At 42.7% G+C, this 19,303-nt stretch overlaps 1 protein-coding gene across 8 annotated transcripts in view; it reads right to left on the reverse strand.

The window, feature by feature from the left end:
- Positions 1-19,303, reverse strand: part of plekha6 (pleckstrin homology domain containing, family A member 6) — a 67,796-nt gene that overhangs the window by 30,390 nt on the left and 18,103 nt on the right. For 2 of the 8 annotated variants that reach the window (XM_074670772.1, XM_074670780.1), the window contains exons 1-6: positions 13,868-14,041; positions 11,092-11,172; positions 10,751-10,859; positions 10,557-10,661; positions 10,403-10,475; positions 4,079-4,179 (exon numbers count right to left, since the gene is read on the reverse strand). In XM_074670772.1, the coding sequence (XP_074526873.1) occupies positions 4,079-4,179; positions 10,403-10,475; positions 10,557-10,661; positions 10,751-10,859; positions 11,092-11,172; positions 13,868-13,899 (501 nt within the window). In that variant the 5' untranslated portion in view covers positions 13,900-14,041. Of the gene's footprint in view, positions 1-4,078; positions 4,180-10,402; positions 10,476-10,556; positions 10,662-10,750; positions 10,860-11,091; positions 11,173-13,867; positions 14,044-19,303 lie in introns of those variants that run through there. The other 6 variants (XM_074670813.1, XM_074670798.1, XM_074670764.1 and 3 more) reach the window with 5 other exon arrangements.

The following is a 19,303-nucleotide window of genomic DNA, read 5'->3' on the forward strand; positions in this document are numbered from 1 at the left end:
ACTAAAATTTCAACAATAACTACGGCCACAAAAAACTACAACTAAAACTACAGCAATAACAAAAACTACAACTGAACCACAGTTATAATAAAAATACAACAAAACTACAGAAAAAAACAAAAACTACAACAAAACTACAGTAATAAACACTACAACAACTCTACAGCAACGAAAACTACAACTTAAACTACATCAATAACAACTACAACAAAACTACAGTAATAACAAAAACTACAACAAAACTACAGTAATAATAAAAACTACAACAAAACTACAGTAATAACAAAAACTACAACAAAACTACAGTAATGACAAAAATCACAACAAACTACAGTAGTAACAAAAACTACAACTTAAACTACAGTTATAACAAAAACTACAACAAAACTACTGTAGTCACAAAAACTACAACAAAACTATAGTTATAACAAAAACTACAACACAAATTATTAATACAACTACAGCGATAACTACAGCAATAACAAATCAACTACAACTACAACAGCTACCACAAAAACAACAACTAAAACTTCAACAATAACTTTATCTACAACTACAACAAAACTACAGTAATAACAACAACTCCAACAATTAAATCAACAAAAACAATGATAACATCTTCAACAGTAACAATAACAACAACTTCAGAATCATCTACAATTTAAACTATAGCAATAACAAAACTACAACTTAAGTGATAAAAACAACTTCAGTGAAAACATCAACTACAACAACTACATCATTAACAACAGCTACAGCTATTACAACTATAAAACTTTGATAATGACAACGAATAAAAAAAACATCCACAATGATAACAACTGCAGTAACAACTTCAACAATGACAAAAACAACAACATCACCGACTACAACTACAATGATAACGACAACTACAGCAACAACAACAGAGATAACAACAAAAACAACCCAACAGCACTTTCACAGATGGCAAAGTAAACAACTGAAATATAAGAGAACAATCTGGAAACAGGACTAAGGTCCCTTTGAACCCTCCTCTTTAGAGCCGAGGACACTGTGTCCATGGTTTCCAAGAAGAATGTCAGATTCACCTTGAACAGGCTCAGGTCCACAGCAGGGGATTAGAAATCAGCATTTCAAATATTTATCTTTAAACATTTGTTAGTTTAACTCTCTGTTGTCTTTCCTGTGTTTTAGTTTCAGCTGAAAGATAAAAACATCCTGAAAGAATAACTCTAACTCTGGGGATGTCCCTGATCACACACGCCTCCATCAGGCTGACCGTCAGCCTGACCGTCAGGTGATCACAGGTACAGACAGGTAAGGCTCAGAGTTCCACTAAAGGATCCAAGTTCAGACACCTGAAAGTGTCTGTGTTTGTCGTCTGTCCGGTTATTTTACTGCGCTGCACAAACACACAGGAGCTGCTCAACCATCAGCATCAGTCTGTGAGCTCCACCAGAACAAAGTTCAGTCATTCCTCCTTAAATAAAGTTATCAAATGTTTGGAAAATTTCAGTCATTCCTCCTTAAATAAAGCTATCAAATGTTAGAAAGATTTCAGTCATTCCTCCTTAAATAAAGCTATCAAATGTTAGGAAGATTTCAGTCATTCCTCCTTAAATAAAGTTATCATATGTTGGAAAGATTTCATTCAGTCCCCCTCATAAACATTTTGATCCCGCTGGCGGTGGCTGCACTGACTGAAACAGGATCAGACTGATCTCATCAACTTTAATAAACATCAGAAGTCTGAGCATCAATCATCAACAACAACATGAGGCAACAACATGAAGCAATATCATGGAGCAACATTTAATCAAAATTAACCAGAATGAACACACGCCCTGATGAAGAATCCTCCTCCTCCTCCTCCGAGCCTCCAACCACAAACTGATCCCTGAGACCCTCACAGTCAGCTCCAGCAATCCACTCCAACAACGCCAGCCAGCAACTAAACACAGCAACACAAGTAGAACAGCCTGCAACTATAGATGACAACACAACAAGACCAGCCTGCAACTAAACACATCAAAGCAACCAGCCTGCCAGCCTGAACCTAAACACAACAACCCAAACAGACCATCAGCCTGCAACTAAACACAGCAATGCAATTGAAACACCACCAGTCTGCAACTGAACACAGAAAGGCAAAAAGACCAGCAGCCTGAAACTAAACACAGCAACACAACTAGAACATCCTGCAACTAAACACAGCAACACAAGCATACCAGTCTGCAACTAAATACAGCAGAACAACCATAAGCCTGCAAATAAACACAGCAGGGCAACTAAACCGCCAGCCTGCAACTTTACAAAGCTAAGCAACTTTACCAGCAGCCTACAACTAATTCAGCAACCCAACCACCAGCATGTCACTTAATACAGCAACCAACCATACCAGTCTGCAACTAAAACAGCTGAGCAACTAGACCACCAGCCTGCAACTTAACACAGCAACACAACCAGACCACTAGCATGCAATTGAACACAGCAACGCAATCAATCCAGCCTACAACTAAACACAGAAACGCAACAAGACCACCAGACTTCAACTAAACACAGCAACAGAACCATACCAGTCTGCAACTAAACACAGCAACCCAACCAGACCCTCAGTCTGCAGCTAAACACAGCAACACAAACAGGCCCTCAGTCTGCAACTAAACGCAGCGTAAAAACCATACCAGCCTGCAACTAAACACAGCAACACAACCATACCAGCCTGCAACTAAACACAGCAACAAAACTAAACCAGCCTGCAACTCAACACAGCAACACAACCATACCACCCTGCAACTCAACACAGCAACACAACTAGATCACCAGCCTGAAACTAAACACAGCAACGCTATTAAAACACCATCAGCGTGCAACTAAACACAGCAACACAAACGGACCATCAGCCTGCAACTAAACACAGAAAGGCAACAAGACAAGTCTGCAACCAAACACAGCAACCCAATCACATTGACTGTCTGAACCTCAACACAGCAACACAACAAGACAAGCCTGAAACTTAATGCAGGAACAAACTGAGACCAGTCTGCACCTAAACACAGCAACACAATTCCAACACTGTCAGCCTGCAACTAAACACTGTAAGACAATGAGACCAGTCTGCAACTAAACACAGCAACATAACCAGACCACCAGCCTGCAACTAAACAAAGCAACACAACCATATTGGTCTGCACCTAAACTAAGCACCCTCAGCCTGCAACTAAACACATCAACAAAACGAGACCAGCCTGCAACTAAACACAGTAACATTGCAAGACCACTAGTCTGCAACATAACACAGCAACACTACCATACCAGCCTGCAGCTAATCACAGCCACACAACCAGACCAGTCTGCAACCAAACACAGCAACACAATTTCGAACACCATCAGCCTGCAACTAAACACAGAAAGGCAACTAGACCATCGGTCTACAACTTAACACAGCAACCCAATCACATTGACTGCCTGAACCTCAACAGAGCAACACACTTAGACCAGTCTGCAACCAATCGCAACCAAATCGAAACACCATCAGCCTGCAACTAAACGCAACCATCAGCCTGCAACAGAAACGCAATCAGACCGCCTGTTTGGACCTCAACACAGCAACACATCTAGACCAGCCTGCAAAGCAACTGGACCACAGCCGCCCCAGTTGCTCCTCGCAGTGAGGAGACGGCTCAGGTTTGTTAGTTGCTGAAGAGCACGATGAGACCTCATGGGTCTGATCCTGGATCTCTGGAGGACTCTGATCTGAGAGGGTCCACAGAAACAGGATCAGGACTCAGTACCTCCTGACCTCAGAATGGAACCTCCAGACTCTGAGCTCAGGGTCTGAGGGGTCAGGGTCCCTCTAACACACACACACACACACACACACACACTCACACACACACACACACACACACACACACAGAGCCAGACAGTTTGCATCCTCACACTGAACCAGATCTAACGTAGTCACCATCAAAAGACCATGAGGATGAGGTTTCAGGACCAGAACCAGGATCCTAAAGGTAAACCAGATCCAGGATCCTAAAGTAAACCCAGATCCAGGACTTGAGCAGGTGTGCGGTCTCGGTGGGGGACTGACCTTAAAGGCGAACTTTCTGGTGATGTTGTCCGACGGCTCGGTCCTTCTCACTCTGAAGCTCAGCAGAGGAAGACTCCCCAAGACCGAGTCCTCCTTCTCATCTGAGGGGGGACACAGAGAGAGAAAGGGGTGAGGAAGGGGGAGGAGAGCAGGAGGAGAGCAGGAGGCCAGCAGGAGCTGCAGGGAGTGAGGAAGAGGAGGAGAGGAAGAGCAGCTCCTCGCTCTGCTCCCACGGTGACAGCCTCCCAGAATAGACTTCCATTATAGACGAGGGTCCCTGTGATAACCAGCCCTCACACACACATTTATACACACACACACACACTCTGGGTGCAGCTGTGATAAACAGAAGCAGTGAGGAAGAGGAGCAGTGAGGAAGAGGAGCAGCAGCTCGCTCTAAATAATGAAGAAACATGAAAATTTGATCGTTAGTAAAAGGATCCACTCTGACCTCCTACCTCCTCTCTGCCCGACACGCTCTGCACCGACTCTCTGCTCGCTCAGGGAGTGTGTGAGCCAGGGAGGGAGTGTGTGTGTGAGAGAGGGAGTGTGTGTGTGAGGGAGGGAGTGTGTGTGTGAGGGAGGAGGAGCAGGAGAGAGGAGCAGGGGAGAGGGAGGGAGATCTGAGAGAGGGGGAAGGGCCTGTGCAATCATACAATACACTGATCCCTGCTCACTGCGTGTGTGTGTGTGTGTCTGTGTGTGTGTGTCTGTGTGTGTGTGTGTGTGTGTGTGTGTGTGTGTGTGTGTGTGTGTGTGTGTGTGTGTGTGTGTGTGTGTGTGTGCAGATAATGATCAGACCATGTGACTCAGTGTTGCAGGAATCTCGGCCTGCAGCCAGCTGTACCTGCTGCTCGTCTGCTCCAATCAGACGCTCACACACCGCGCAGGTAAACAGACACACCTGTGTCTGTTTACCTGCGCGTGTGTGTGTGCGTGTGTTTGGCATGTGAGTTATTCCTGAAACGTTGTTGAATCTGTACACACACTGATCCTGTGACGGCTCATTATGATTGGGCCATGCTCAGACAGCGCCCCCTGGTGAAAACATGAGGTACAGCAGGTGAAGGTAGCTGTGTGAATCAGTTTCTTTATGTCATTAAAGTGTCTGCAGCAGGCAGGGAGAGCATCAGCGAGGATCCATGTGACCCTGATGACATCAAACACAGCATGAAGGAGGAGCAGTGTGGGGAATAACGGTATTAAAACTAACAGTGTTACGTTTTCCAGTAACTAACAGGTAACTAACAGGTAACTAACTAACTCCTATTTCAAACGTGACGCCAATACAGTTACCAACAGAGGCGTGTTACTCTGTATCCTGGCTCGCTCAGCCAGGCACAAGTAACATTTGGTAGAATCCCATCTGTCAATAAAGCCTGCCACCGCTCTACTTCACCTCCTACAACATCAACATCCACCAACTTTCCATGCACCTGTGGCTAACCTCAAGTTTTACAGCCCTGGGAAGATAACTACATCTACAAAAAGACTCATCTGGAAGAAAATACAGATTTTAATTCTGTGTGGATGGATTCATTTCACTGACAATGACATTAGCAAACAACAAAAAACAGATACATTATCAAGTTTAAGTATTCATTGAAAACTCTTTTTTTTTTTTTTATTGTTTTGCTAATTTTTGATATTTCAAAATTGTATAAGCTTTGAAATTTTATATTCACATTTTTTTTCACATTTTAAAAATTGTTCAGAATTTTGCAGATTTTTGAAATCTTTGTATTTCAAAAAGTTTTTTATTGTTCAAATTTTAGAATTTGTGTGATTTTTTTAGAAGAATTAAAATTTATTGGAATTTTTGAAATTTCAGACTTTCCAGATTTTCAGATTTCAATTCTGCGTTGATAAATTTATTGAACTGGCAACGTGCCAGCTTTATATAAATGCTTGATATGTGGCAAGACATAAGCAAACAACATAAAATTATCACTTGAGTGATAATATCATACTGTGTTATCAAGTTAAAGTATTTTTCAAAAGGTTTACAACTTTGCAATTTTTTTTAAATTGCAAATATTTGAAGTTTCAATAATTTTGTGAAAATTTTGCAAATTGTTTTAATTTCAAAATTGAAATTCAAAATTGTCTTTTTACAGTTAAAACGTTGTCTACATTATGCAAATTTTTGAGTTGTCCAAAAAAAAAAAAAAAATTTGTTAATTTTTTTTGCAATTTTTTTAAATTTCAGAAATTTGGTGGAAATATTGCAAAATGTTTCATTTTCAAAGTTGTTAGAAATCCCTGACATTTTTTCAGCTTGACTTTATCTAAATTATGGACAATTTTTGAATTGTCAAGTATTTTTTTTATAAATTTCCAAAAAATTTTGACAATTTGTGAATTATAAAAAATCTTTAAATATTTTGCAATTTTTTTGAAACTATCAGAATTCTTTAAAATAATTGCAAATTTATAAATTACCAAAATTCTTAATTTTTTTTTCTTCATTTTAAGACTTTAATTTAAAAAAAAAACTTCTTCTGAAATTATTGTAATTTTTTTTTTTTTTTTTAAATACTGATACCTTTGCAAATTTTTCAAGTTTAAAAATGTTTTGACACTTTGAAAATTTTTGGAATTTAAAGTTTTTGAATTTTTTTTAGATTAATAAGACAAAAAAAACCTTCCTTGATTAACATAACACTGTTTTAGATCATTATTCACAAGATGTATAGAATTATATATACTTTATGTTCTCAATTTTGAAGATTAAGTAGATGTTGTGGCCACTGAATTAATTTAATCCAGGTGAGCTGAGGTAAATTGGCGTTTGAAAGGAAAGGTTGCAGACCCCTGGTTTAAAAGCTGCAGTTATGATGGGTTAAGATGGGAAAGATCTTTACAGACTGGTTCAGGTGTGACACTGCTTCTTCCTCCTGCGGTTTTCTCTCCTCTGGCCCTTGGTCCTCACTTATATAGTAATAAAACTGCAGTGTCACACATTCCTGCCTCGCTCTAAGCTTCTCCCAAACACAGCTGGGGGAGCGAGGCGAGCAGCGACGACGTGTTCAGAATAGAGAGAGACACCCCGCACACTGCGAGCCAGCGCTTAAAGAAAGCCTGAACGGAGAGGAAGAAAAGAGCTGCTGGTCTGTAGTAAACACCGCACAGAAACATCACAATCCTAACCTCAGTGTTTCTGTTGCACGGAGACTGACGGGACAAAAAGTCAGAGTGTACACAACAAATGCTGATTTGTCGTCTGTTGGCTGAACTTCCTCTTAGAGACGTAGGATTTACTGCTGCAGGCTGATCCAGGCTCTGAGGACAGACAGCACCAAGCGATCACAGAGAAGGACGCAGGAGATGAAACCCCTGACAGCACCTTTAACTGGACCCACTCTAAACCCCGCCCCCTTTCTGCTCCATGCTCCAGTCACAGCTGAGGAGACCCGGTTCCCACCAGTCAGTCCCATAGAGCTCCATGTTAACGCAAACTGCAGTTCCCTGAGTGTCCACTAGAGTGTGTCTCCAGCAGTGAGACATCGTTATAACACCTCCTCTGATCTTCTCATCTCTTCACGGAGAGACAGTTTTTATTACCTAGCTCCTGTTGTGACTCTGAGCTGCAGCAGAGACAGTTTATTAAATTCACCGTCAGATACCCTGATGACGGGCAAGGAGACAAGGTAATGAGGTGAGGAAGCGAGGAGGAGAGGAGAGGAGAGAAGAGAGAGGAACTGCAGCCTGCGTGAGAGAGAAGAGAGAACAGAGCTGCAGTGTAGAAACGAGCTCACTGACCCATTAATGTGTGTGAGAAATGCCTCTGATCTACACACACACACACAGATACACACAGGAACACACACTCACTGCTGGAGGAAATTCAGGGAACTTTCTGAGCTCTGCAGGTTTTAGGTCTGAAATGTTAATTGGGCCATCTGCACACACACTGTACAGAGGGATTTTTTCTAACTACCCTGTGTAGAAGATATAAGCATCCTTTAAACGTCCAATCAGAGACACAGCTCAGGTCACGTGACTGACGGGCCCCCTATAGCTGTTAGAAAGGAAGCTCAAAGCCCAAATCGTATCCAATGTGCTCGTATCCACAGATTGGCTTCATTCCACTGTTTCAGGAACAGACGGGTGACGTTGCAGAGACTACGTCCATGTTTTATACAGTCTATCACTCACACACACACACACACACACACACACACACACACTCACACACACTCACTGGTCTGATGGGGTGATGTAATCAGGCTGCAGTTTGCCTGAGAGTAACTTTAAAAATCAATAACATGTTCAATGAGCTGGAGGAAATAGATGAGCTAATGAAACTGACCCAGAGTCTGTGCTGCAGGTACCACACACAGCGGAACAGACGCCTCTTTATACAACTAACACGCTAAACGATCAACCAACTAATCAAACAAAAAAATATAATCAACCAAACATATGAACAACCAACAAAACACCAATCAAACAACCATTTATCCAACTGAACCAACCAACCACAAAACAATCATCTATCAATCACAAACAACCAAACCAACCAACCAAACCAAAAAAACAATCATCCAACCAACCAGTCAACCAACCAAACATACAAACAACCAGCCAAAACACCAATCAATCAGCCAAACCAAACAAACAAAAACAATCATCCATCAATCACCAACAACCAACTAACCATACAACCAACCAACAATCCAAACAACCAGTCATTCAACCAAACAAACCAACCAACCAACCAACCAACCAACCAAAAAAGAACAATCAAACCAACCAATCATCCAGCCAACCAACCAAACATACAAACACACAACCAAAACACCAAACAACCAATCAAACAACCAACCAAACCAGCCAACAGAACAAAAAAATCATCCAACAAACCAAACAAAAAAAAAATCAATCCATCAATCACCAACAACCAACCAGCCACACAACCAACCAAACAAACAAAAAACAATCATCCATCAATCACCAACAACCAACTAACCATCCAATCAACCAGTCATTCATCCAAACCAACCAACAAACCAAAAAAGAACAATCAGACCAACCAATCATCCAACCAAACATACCAACACACACAAAACACCAAACAACCAATCAAACAACCAATCAAACAAAAAAAAAAGCATCTATTAATCACCAACAACCAACCAAACCAACCAACCAACCAACCAACCAAAAACAACAGTCATCCAACCATTCAAACAACCAAACAAACAACCAACCAAACAATAAAATCATCCAACCAACCAAACATAGAAACAGCCAACCAAAACACCAATCAAACAACCAATCATCCAACTAACAGGACAAAAAAATCATCCAACCAGCCAAGCAACCAACCAACCAAAAACAGTCATCCAACCAATCAAAGAATTTATCAAAAAAAACAACCAACCAACCAATCAAACCAATCAAACCAAGCAATTAAAAGAAAAGTCATCCAACCAACCCAAAAACAATCAAACAGCACACCAGTCATCCAACCAAAAACCAACCATCCAACCAACCAATCAAACAACCAAACAAACCAATTAACCAGAAAACAGTCATCCAACCAACTAAACAACAAATTAACAAACAAACAAACAAAAAAACAGTCATAGAAAAAAAAAGCATCGGAAATGGCATACTGTTGAGAAACGATGACAAATGAGTCAGTCCATCAACATAGTTAGCATTTGTGTTAAACCATTCCCTGATCAATTCTTTATTTTATGCCTGGGCTGCTGGACCTTACGCCAACATGGCTGCCACAACTACTAGCTTAGCAGATGATAACAGTTTCCCAAGAAACTCTGATTCAGGATTTTCTGCTTGAAATCGAACTGAAGAACTGAAAACACAAAGAAATGAACATCACTCTGACACCAGACTCACGATCGATATAACTAACATGGTGTACACCTCCTAATGGACCAAAAACCATATAGAAAATGTAATGCTAGCTTGATGCTGACATATTTAGGTAATTGTTTTGATATGTTAGCTGTTAGCATACATCAGTTTTACAACTTTGGTTTTACAAAAGAATTTCAACATTTATTACAGAACAGTACATTAGCATCACATGACGTGATTACATTTTGTGACGCCATTACGCTTCAGGCTCTAACAAACTTACTTTTTGTACAGAGAAAATTCACAGGAGGAACTGATTAGAAGAATCAAGAATTGGGTCGATAAGTAGAATCTTTAAGGGCACTGATTTCAAATAAAATCTTCTTAATACCCATCCAACCAGTCATCCAACCAGTCATCCAACCAGTCATCCAACCAGTCATCCAACCAGTCATCCAACCAGTCATCCAACCAGCTGTTATGATGCTCACTGACCTTTGTAGTAGAACAGACATCTGTCTGAGAGGATGAACCACCTCCTGTTCCACTGCTTCACTCCACTGCTGGCCTGGAGGGACAACACACACCTTTACCATCCTCATCACCACCTTCATCATCATCATCATCACCCTCATCATCACCTTCCTACCTGTTTGAACAGCCAGCCCTGTTTGGTCACCTCAGCTTTCGGATTCCTTCTCATGGAGTTGGAGCGTTTCCCGAACGTGGCAGCTTTCCTGGGAGGACGAGACGTCTGCAGGAGGAAGAGGAGGGGAGGAAGAAGAGGTGTAATCATCTGTGTACTCAGTGTGTGTGTGTATGAGAGACAGTGTGTGTACTGACCCGTGTGTACGGCGCCCCCTCTGGACTCAGTTCAGACACCATGTTGGCACTTTTAGAGTGAGTGATCCTCTCAGAGTTCACCTTCCCATTCATGTCACAACCACAGCGCCTGGAGACGAGAGCACACCTGTGTTTACTCTGACTGACACTGACATCTGCTGGTCACGTGAAGCATTACACACAGGTGGAAGGTGTGAGTGTGTGACCTCACAGTGGCTCTTCAACCCTTCAACACACTGGGCTAACTGTTAGCATGCAAACAGGTCAGAGGCTAACTTTTGGCATGCTAACAGGACTTGTTAGCTCTGTTAGCTCTGTTAGCTCTGTGATCATGGACTCACTGCAGGTAGGAGTGTACAGGTGTCAGGTCCTCCAGCTGGATCGAGGTCACAGGTCCAGCTGGTCCACGGGGGTCATGTTGACTGACAGACAGAGAGAGAGAGAAACAGACAGATTTAATCCAATTATTCAGAGATGGAGTGTGTTCAGTGTTTTGACTCTTGGTAATGATGCTAACACACTGAACAACAGCTGAACATCCTGTCTGATACTGATGACATCATCACACAGTGACTGTTGCCTGAGTAGCTGTCACTCAATTACTGCAGAAACATCTGGACCATCAAACACACACACACACACACACACTTTTTTTTAAATAGCAGTGTGTGTGTGTGTGTGTGTGTGTGTGTGTGTGTGTGCGTGTGTGTGTGTGTGTGTGTGTGTGTGTGTGTGTGTGTGTGTGTGTGTGCGTGTGTGTGTGTGTGTGTGTGTGTGTGTGTGTGTGTGTGTGTGTGTGTGTGTGTGTGTGTGTGTTTAGGACACAGACTGAGTCAGAGCTGAATGTGTGAGAGTGATAATTTAGTCTCAGCTTGAATCTGTTGGTGTGAACTCTGAGTCATCACACAGTGTGTATAAAACATACACACACAAACACATACGCACGCACACACACACACACACACACACACACACACACACACACACACACACACACACACACACACACACACACACACACACACACACACACACACACACACACACATACATAGAAGGATGGTCTGTTAGAGAAGGGAACAGTTCATGGCCTGTCTGAAGTTTACTGCTGACGGATTAAATAGAGCGACAACAACAACTACAACAGCAACAACTTAATCAACAAAATCAACAAGTAAAACAGCAACTAGAATAAGAACTAAAACAATTAAACCAACAACAACTGAAACAACTACAACAACTTCAGCAACAATAGGTACTTAAACAACAAAAACTACAACAGGAACTTGAACAACAACTACAACAGGAACTTGACAACAAAAACTACAGGAAATAAAAAAAAAAACTACAACAGGAACTACAACAACAAAAATCTGTAACAGGAACTTAAACAAAAAAACCTACAGGAAATTAAACAAAAACTACAACAGGAACTTAACAACAAAAACTACAACAGGTACTTGAACCAAAAAAAAACTACAACAGGAACTTGAACAACAAAAAAATACAGGAACTTAAACAAAATCTACAACAGGAAGTTGAACAACAACTACTAGAGTAGCGACAGAAACAACTACAACAACTTCAAATAACACACCAACAAAAATTAAAACTAAAACAACAAGAATAACAACAACAAAAACAACTACAATAAAAATAAAACTTTCAACTTTAACAAAAAACTAAAATAACAAAAACTACAGCAGAAACTTTAGTTACAACAACAAATACAGCAGAAACTTAAACAAAAACTTCAGCAGGTACTTGAACCAAAAAAAACTACAACAGGAACTTGAACAACAACTGCTAGAGAAGCCACAACATCAACTACAACAACTCAAACAACCATATCAACAATAATTAAAACTAAAACAACAAGAATAAGAACAACAACAAGAAAAATAAAACTTGCAACTTTAACAAACAATTTAAACAACAAAAACAACAACTACAACTACTACAACATCAGTAATATCAAAACTACAGTAACATTTTCCACAGCAACTTCAAAATTACAATGTCATCAACAACACTCCAACATTTACAACAAATAAAACGACACCTGAGCACCGTCGTCATGGAGACATGACATTAGGTTGAAGATATCTGGCTCCATCAGCTGATCGCTCAGAGGGACGAAACCTCTGCTCTCATTCACCTGCTCAGTCTGAGGCACCTGATTCACAGGTAGCTGCACCACAAACTTAATCTGTGTGTGAGTGTGTGTGCGTGTGTGTGTGTGACTGTTCTCTGCTCAGTGATAACCTACAAACCCACATAGAGGCAGCAGCAGCAGCAGGATGCACACATAGTGTATCTGCTGCAGGACAAACAGGACAGCTGTCAGGACACACACACTCTCTCTCACACACACACACACACACACACACACACACAGATGCTCAGAGTTTCTCCTCCTGCAGCTCCTGCCTTTCAGAGACAGCTCACTTGATGACTGTGAGCTCTGACGGTTTGTATCTGCGTCCTCTCACCTGTGAATCTCAGGTGCAGAGATGAGAGATGACTGAAACATGAACTCATGAGGAAACTGTCTCTGAGGGATAAACCAGCTGAGAGTCGCCCCCTGCTGCACGGCAGAGACACTGACAGGTGGAGGGTGGTCATGTTTTGGTTTCACCTGGACTTCCTCTGACAAACAGTCTGATGACTGAGGATGAGGAGGATGAAGGTGAGCCCTCAGTGTGTGGATGAGATCGTCCTGCGGTGGTCACATGATCAACGTCTGACTGACAGCTTAACAGCCAACAAACCACAGACAGGACACACAATCAATACACACACTGCTGAGGAGGCTCTGCAGCACTGTGCGCACACACACACACACACACACACACACACACACACACACACACACTCCTGCATACATCAGTGTAGATAAAGCACACACACAGCGGGATTACAGCTCCCTGTGCTTCCTGCTGGCACTGCAATGCAGTCATCTCTGACCTCCAGCTCCCAGCGTCCACTCCTCCATCACCCTGCCTCCTCCTCCTCCTCCTCCTCTCCTCCTTCTTTTCTCCTATTCATGTCCTCTCCTCTTCCTCCTCCTCCTCTTCCTCTCCTCCTGCCCCGCGTGTCACCTCCTCCTCTACCTACCTGACTCTCCTGTCCACACGAAACTTCAGCATCCTCCCGTGGATCCGTCATGAACCAGCAGCACCGAGACGGGACGGACGGAGGGACTGGCGGATGGAGGGATGGATGGATGGAGACAGAGGGATGGATGGAGGAGGGATGGATTAATGGAGGAGTGATGGAGGGATGAACAGAGAGAGGTGAAGAGCAGCTGCACAGAGAGATGAGAGCAGAGATCCACACCTCTGAGCTCTCTCCTTCAGACTGAATCTCTCTATCTCTCCGTCCCCCACCTGTCTCCCGCTCCCTCGATCCTCCCCTCCCTCCCTCCCTCCTTCTCCCTCTCTAAGGTGGAGAATTGCAGCTCTCAGCTGATTCAGTCTCCTCGCTCTCAGTGATTTACGCTCCTTCCCTCCCTCGCTGTCTTTCTCTCTTTTAGCAGCTGTCTTCCTCTGAGTCTGGTCCTGGTCTTGGTGTTCAGGTGTCCACCTGCTTCTCCAGGAGTTGAACCCACCAATCAGAGAGCAACCTGCTTCACCCTGAGCCATGACATCATAGCCAGGGCCTGTATGCATGTCCAGCTATTAGGCTACAAGATCGTTAAAAAACAGCAGGACTAAAGCTCCTGTTTGGCTTTTTAAAGGAAGACACCGCGCGATGTGTTTGCGTTTAAGACAAAATATGCAAAGACAGTGGACAATCCTTTGGAAAGGTTGAGATGTGTAGCCATACAGCAACTTTAGATTTAGGACACACCACATTTTTTCATTGAACACATATGATGAGGAGACAATTGAAGTCTCAAACCAGACGGGCTCGCTGCCGTCAGATTAACAAGTTCAAGTTTTCTACTGTGCGCTCAGAAACACCACGTGCATTTACTCTATTCAAGATCGCCAAACTTTCTCTTTCTCTTTGTTTACCTGATTGACTCACTTATAACAACTGTTTGTGCATTCTTGCAATAAAATTTCCATGTCTTTATCTGAAAAGTGTTTTTCTTGACCTTCTCTCAGTTATACCATTACTGCTAGCCAGGTTTATCACTGTTTATGTGTGGCAGACATGCTCAGAATTATGACGTAATCTGCACCTGCGTCTCTTTCATGGTGTAATTAGTTAACTGGACTATTAAGCTGCGTTTCCACCAAGCAGACTGGTTCGGTTCGTCTCAGTACGGCACGCATTTTGTGGCGTTTCCACTGACCTATCCCCGGTCAGATCCCTAAAAACCGAGACGAGCCGTTCCACATTTTGGGACCCTTCTGTATGGGTGCCAGACTGAACCGCTCTCAGGAGGTGGAGCTACAACACTGCAGACCGTTGATTGGTCAAAGAATCATTACTTACCTCGACAGCGACTGCATTTCTCCTGGTGGCACACAGACATCTCTGAAAACAAAGTTTGATTGTTCTTTGTATCAAAGAGCTACATGCTAATCACAGAGAGGACGAAATGCTGCATGTCTTCATCTCTGCTCTTTGTTTACTGTGTCACGTTTTTGTTCTTCGTTGGATTTATTAGCGGGGTAAGCTGCTACGGTGTCACGCTATTGTTAAACAGCTGTGGCTTTCGGCATCCAGCTTAGGCGCTGCCTACCACCAGAGGGCACAGTTTGCTGTGGAAACGCAAACAGGATCAGGCTTAACTGTACCAAACCGTCCCAAACTGAACTGAACCGACCCGGACTGCTTGGTGGAAACACAGCTATAGTTGCAGACGTGCTAACGCTACAGCCAAACAAGCTGTTCCATAACAGTGCGTTAGGACCAACAGGCCCAGCTGTGTTTAATACACTGCTCTGATTGGTCCAAACCATAGACTGTATATAGGGCGGACAATGTGACTCCGCCTTTTGCCATTGTACAGTTTTGAAGCCAAAATTCCTCCGTCACAGGCGCAGCCAGAGTCTGAGCAGTAGAGACTGAGAGGGATTCTGGGAAAATCTGAGTCACAAATTTAACAATATATATATTTTTTTCTTTCGTGAGTCTAATCACTTCTTGACTCTACCTCCCGACATATTTTACAATCCCAGAAACAAATACACAAGAACAGCAGCTGTCAATCATCGTTAGACGTGACGTAAAGCCTTGTTTTTAACCCCGTATAACTAATGAAGATGAAATTTTTCAGAAAAAAGAGAACCTGAATACAAGACAGCCAAATGATATCTTCAAATCACCACAACAATCAGACGTGAGAAACATTTCTATGTTGTGTATTAATTTTTTAAAGTTTGACCACAGCCCATCTGGAATGACTGGGGTGATGGATTTTTAAACCTATACTGCAGCCAGCCACCAGGGGGAGCAGTTTTTGTGGCGATCTCACTTCAAGCTGAGCGAGATGACGTCCATTTTTTACAGTAACCACTGTTAGCAGTTAGTGGTTAGCCGTTAGCTAGTGGAGAAACATCCAGATCACTGAATCTATACAGTAGAGCCGGAGAGAGACTGTCTTAGCCGCTGTCGTTAAACCATCCCTGAAACCATCAGAGGAGGGTAGAACAGAGACCAGATCCTTCCTTCAGAGGAAAGTCCACTCTAATGTGGATCAGAACAGATACACAGGATCAGGTCTGAACTGGACTCCGATCCTCTGAACCACCTGCTCAGCACACGACAAACACTCAGTGGACTCTGTTAGACCTGCAGTCTGAGCTCTTCGCTCTTTTCTGTTTACTTCACACGCTCGTTGTTTCTCCTGTTTCCCTGCTGCTCTGAACCTTCCTCCTCCTCCTCCTCGTCTTCCTCTGTTTACTCTGATAATCCCACACAGCAGACGAGTTCAGTCAGGAGAACATATTTCTGCTCTCTGATGAAGCTCTGAGCCAAACTTCATGATCCTGCTGCGTCAGCTGATCCTGTTTGCTCTGATAACACGACAGAATCAAACAAACTGTAAACATGACAGACACTAATGAAGAAAAATGATCCTTACACTGTAAATAAGATAAACTAATGATGGATACAGATCATTAAAGTGTAAATAAAATAAACTAATGATGATGAAAACGATGAGGAGGAGGAGTGATGATCCTGTGGGCTGTGATCGGACTCTGAACTTAAACCCCGTCTGTAAACAGTTCATGTTCAGTTCATGTTCAGTTCTTCTCTCTGAGAGCGATCATCGTGTTCCCGGACTCTGTTATTGACTCGACCATCTGTTTCTCAACAGGTCAGAGCGAGCCGTCTGATTGGACGAGAGGAGCTTCCTGTGTGCGGAGGCCTCAGTCTTCCTCAGCCAGGTGAGCTGAATCCAGGTAACAGAGGTCAGGACAGGAGGTCAGAGTCCCTCAGTGTCACAGGAGATGGCAGATCTCACCATCGATGTATATATGAGAAGAAAAAAACAGGAAGCTGCTCTCAGAACGTCTTCACACCAACAGGTCATGGTGAGTCCATCAGCTGCTGCTCGAAAAAAATTTTCTCATCCAGGGAAGGGGTTCTCATTTAGGTAATGGTTTGTCACTCAGGTAGGGTTCCTTATTCCTTATAGGTTTCTTATCCGGGTAACAGTTTCTCATCAAGGTAATAGTTTCTCATCCAGATAACAGTTTCTCATCCAGGTAATGGTTTCTCATCAAGGTAACAGTTCCTCATCCAGGTAACAGTTTCTCATCAAGGTAACAGTTTCTCATCAAGGTAACAGTTTCTCATCCAGGTAATAGTTTCTCATCCAGATAACAGTTTCTCATCCAGGTAACGGCTTCTCATCAAGGTAACAGTTTCTCATCAAGGTAACGGTTTCTCATCCAGGTAATGGTTTCTCATCCAGGTAATGGTTTCTCATCCAGGTAATGGTTTCTCATCCAGGTAATGGTTTCTTATCTTGGTATTGGTTAATCATCCAGGTAATGGTATATCATCCCCTTAATGGATTCTCATTCAAAAAACACTTCCTCATCCAAGATATATTTTCACATCCTGGCAATAGTTTCTCATCCAGGTATCAGTTTCTCATTCAGGTAATGTTTTCTCATCTAAGTAATGGTTTCTCAGCAAAGTAATAGTTACTCATCCAGGTAATGGTTTCTCATCTTGGTATGAGTTTCTCATTCAGGTAATGGTTTCTATTTTGGAAGACGGCTTTCTCATCCAGGTAACTTTTTCTCACCCAGGTAACTTTTTCTCATCCAGGTAACTTTTTCTCATCCAGGTAACTTTTTCTCTTCCAGGTAACTTTTTCTCATCCAGGTAATGTTTTCTCATCTTAGAAATGGTTTCTCATCCAGGGTTGGGATTCTGATCTGGGTTAGGGTTTTTATTTCAGGTTAGGGTTCCTCAACCCTTATGGGTTTATCATCCAGGTAATGGTTTCTCATTTTGGTATTGGTTTCTTATTCAGGTAATGGTTTCTCATCCAGGTAACTTTTTACTCATCCAGGTGATAGTTTCTCATCTTGGTATTGGTTTCTCATCCAGGTGATGGTTTCTCATCCAGGTAACTTTTTACTCATCCAGGTAATGGTTTCTCATTCAATTATTGCTTTGTCATCCAGGTAATGTTTTATCATCTCCGTAATGGTTTCTCATTCAGAAAAGGCTTCCTCATCCAGGTAGTTTTTTCACATCCTGGTAATGGTATTTCGTCCAGGTAATGTTTTCTCATCTAAGTAATGGTTTCTCATCAAGGTAACATTTTGTCATCCAGGTAATGTTCTATCATTCCGGTAACAGTATTTTTTGTTTGTTTTTTTGTCTTTATCTAGGCAACAGTTACTCATCTGGGTAATGGTTTCTCATACAGGTAACAGTTTTTCATCCAGGTCATGGTCTTTCCACCGGGTATCTGGCTCTGAGTCCAGGTGTGTTGGGTTGGGCTCTCTCTGGTCTCTGGTCTTTGGAGAGGAGGTGTCAGTTTCAAATCAGGAAGGGATGTTAGCTCCAGCAGCCAGGTCCTTACGGGGAGTCTGACTCTGATAGAGAGATGAAGAGCGCTCAGAGAGGACGGAGAAGGAAGAGGAGGGATGATAAGGACACTAATCTCTTCATCACTCCTGAGCAGGGAGCAAGGAGTGAGAGCAGCTCAGGGTGAATCCCTCAGAGAGCAGCTTCAGTTAGCCGCACAGCTAGCAGAGATGGACTCTCTGAGGACTCAGGATGTTGTTCAGGTTGTTGATCAGGTATCACCTGAGGCCTCTGCTCACCTGCTGCTCTCATATCTCACCCGCTGTCCCCCTTTAAAAACCTCTCAGCAGGACTAAAGTGAGCACAGACGTCTGGCCCAGCTGGCAGGAAACCATTTTCAGTTTCTCCCAGAGCTGGAGCCACGACGCCCCCTGGTGACGGAGCAGGAAACACAGAGCTCATCTATAAACACTGAAAACACTACATCAGCTCTTTTTTCTGGAGGATCTCCAAGACTGCTCCTTCTTTCTACATCTCTCCTCATTTAACCTCAGCCACACAGAGAAACGCTCACTCCTGCAGACAGGGGGCGCTCTGCTCCCA

Source organism: Halichoeres trimaculatus, unplaced genomic scaffold (genome assembly GCF_033239565.1).
Source record: "Halichoeres trimaculatus isolate MK-OKI-2021-1 unplaced genomic scaffold, fHalTri1.1 fHalTri1_scaffold_1, whole genome shotgun sequence".
In the NCBI taxonomy this organism is placed as follows: domain Eukaryota; kingdom Metazoa; phylum Chordata; class Actinopteri; order Labriformes; family Labridae; genus Halichoeres; species Halichoeres trimaculatus.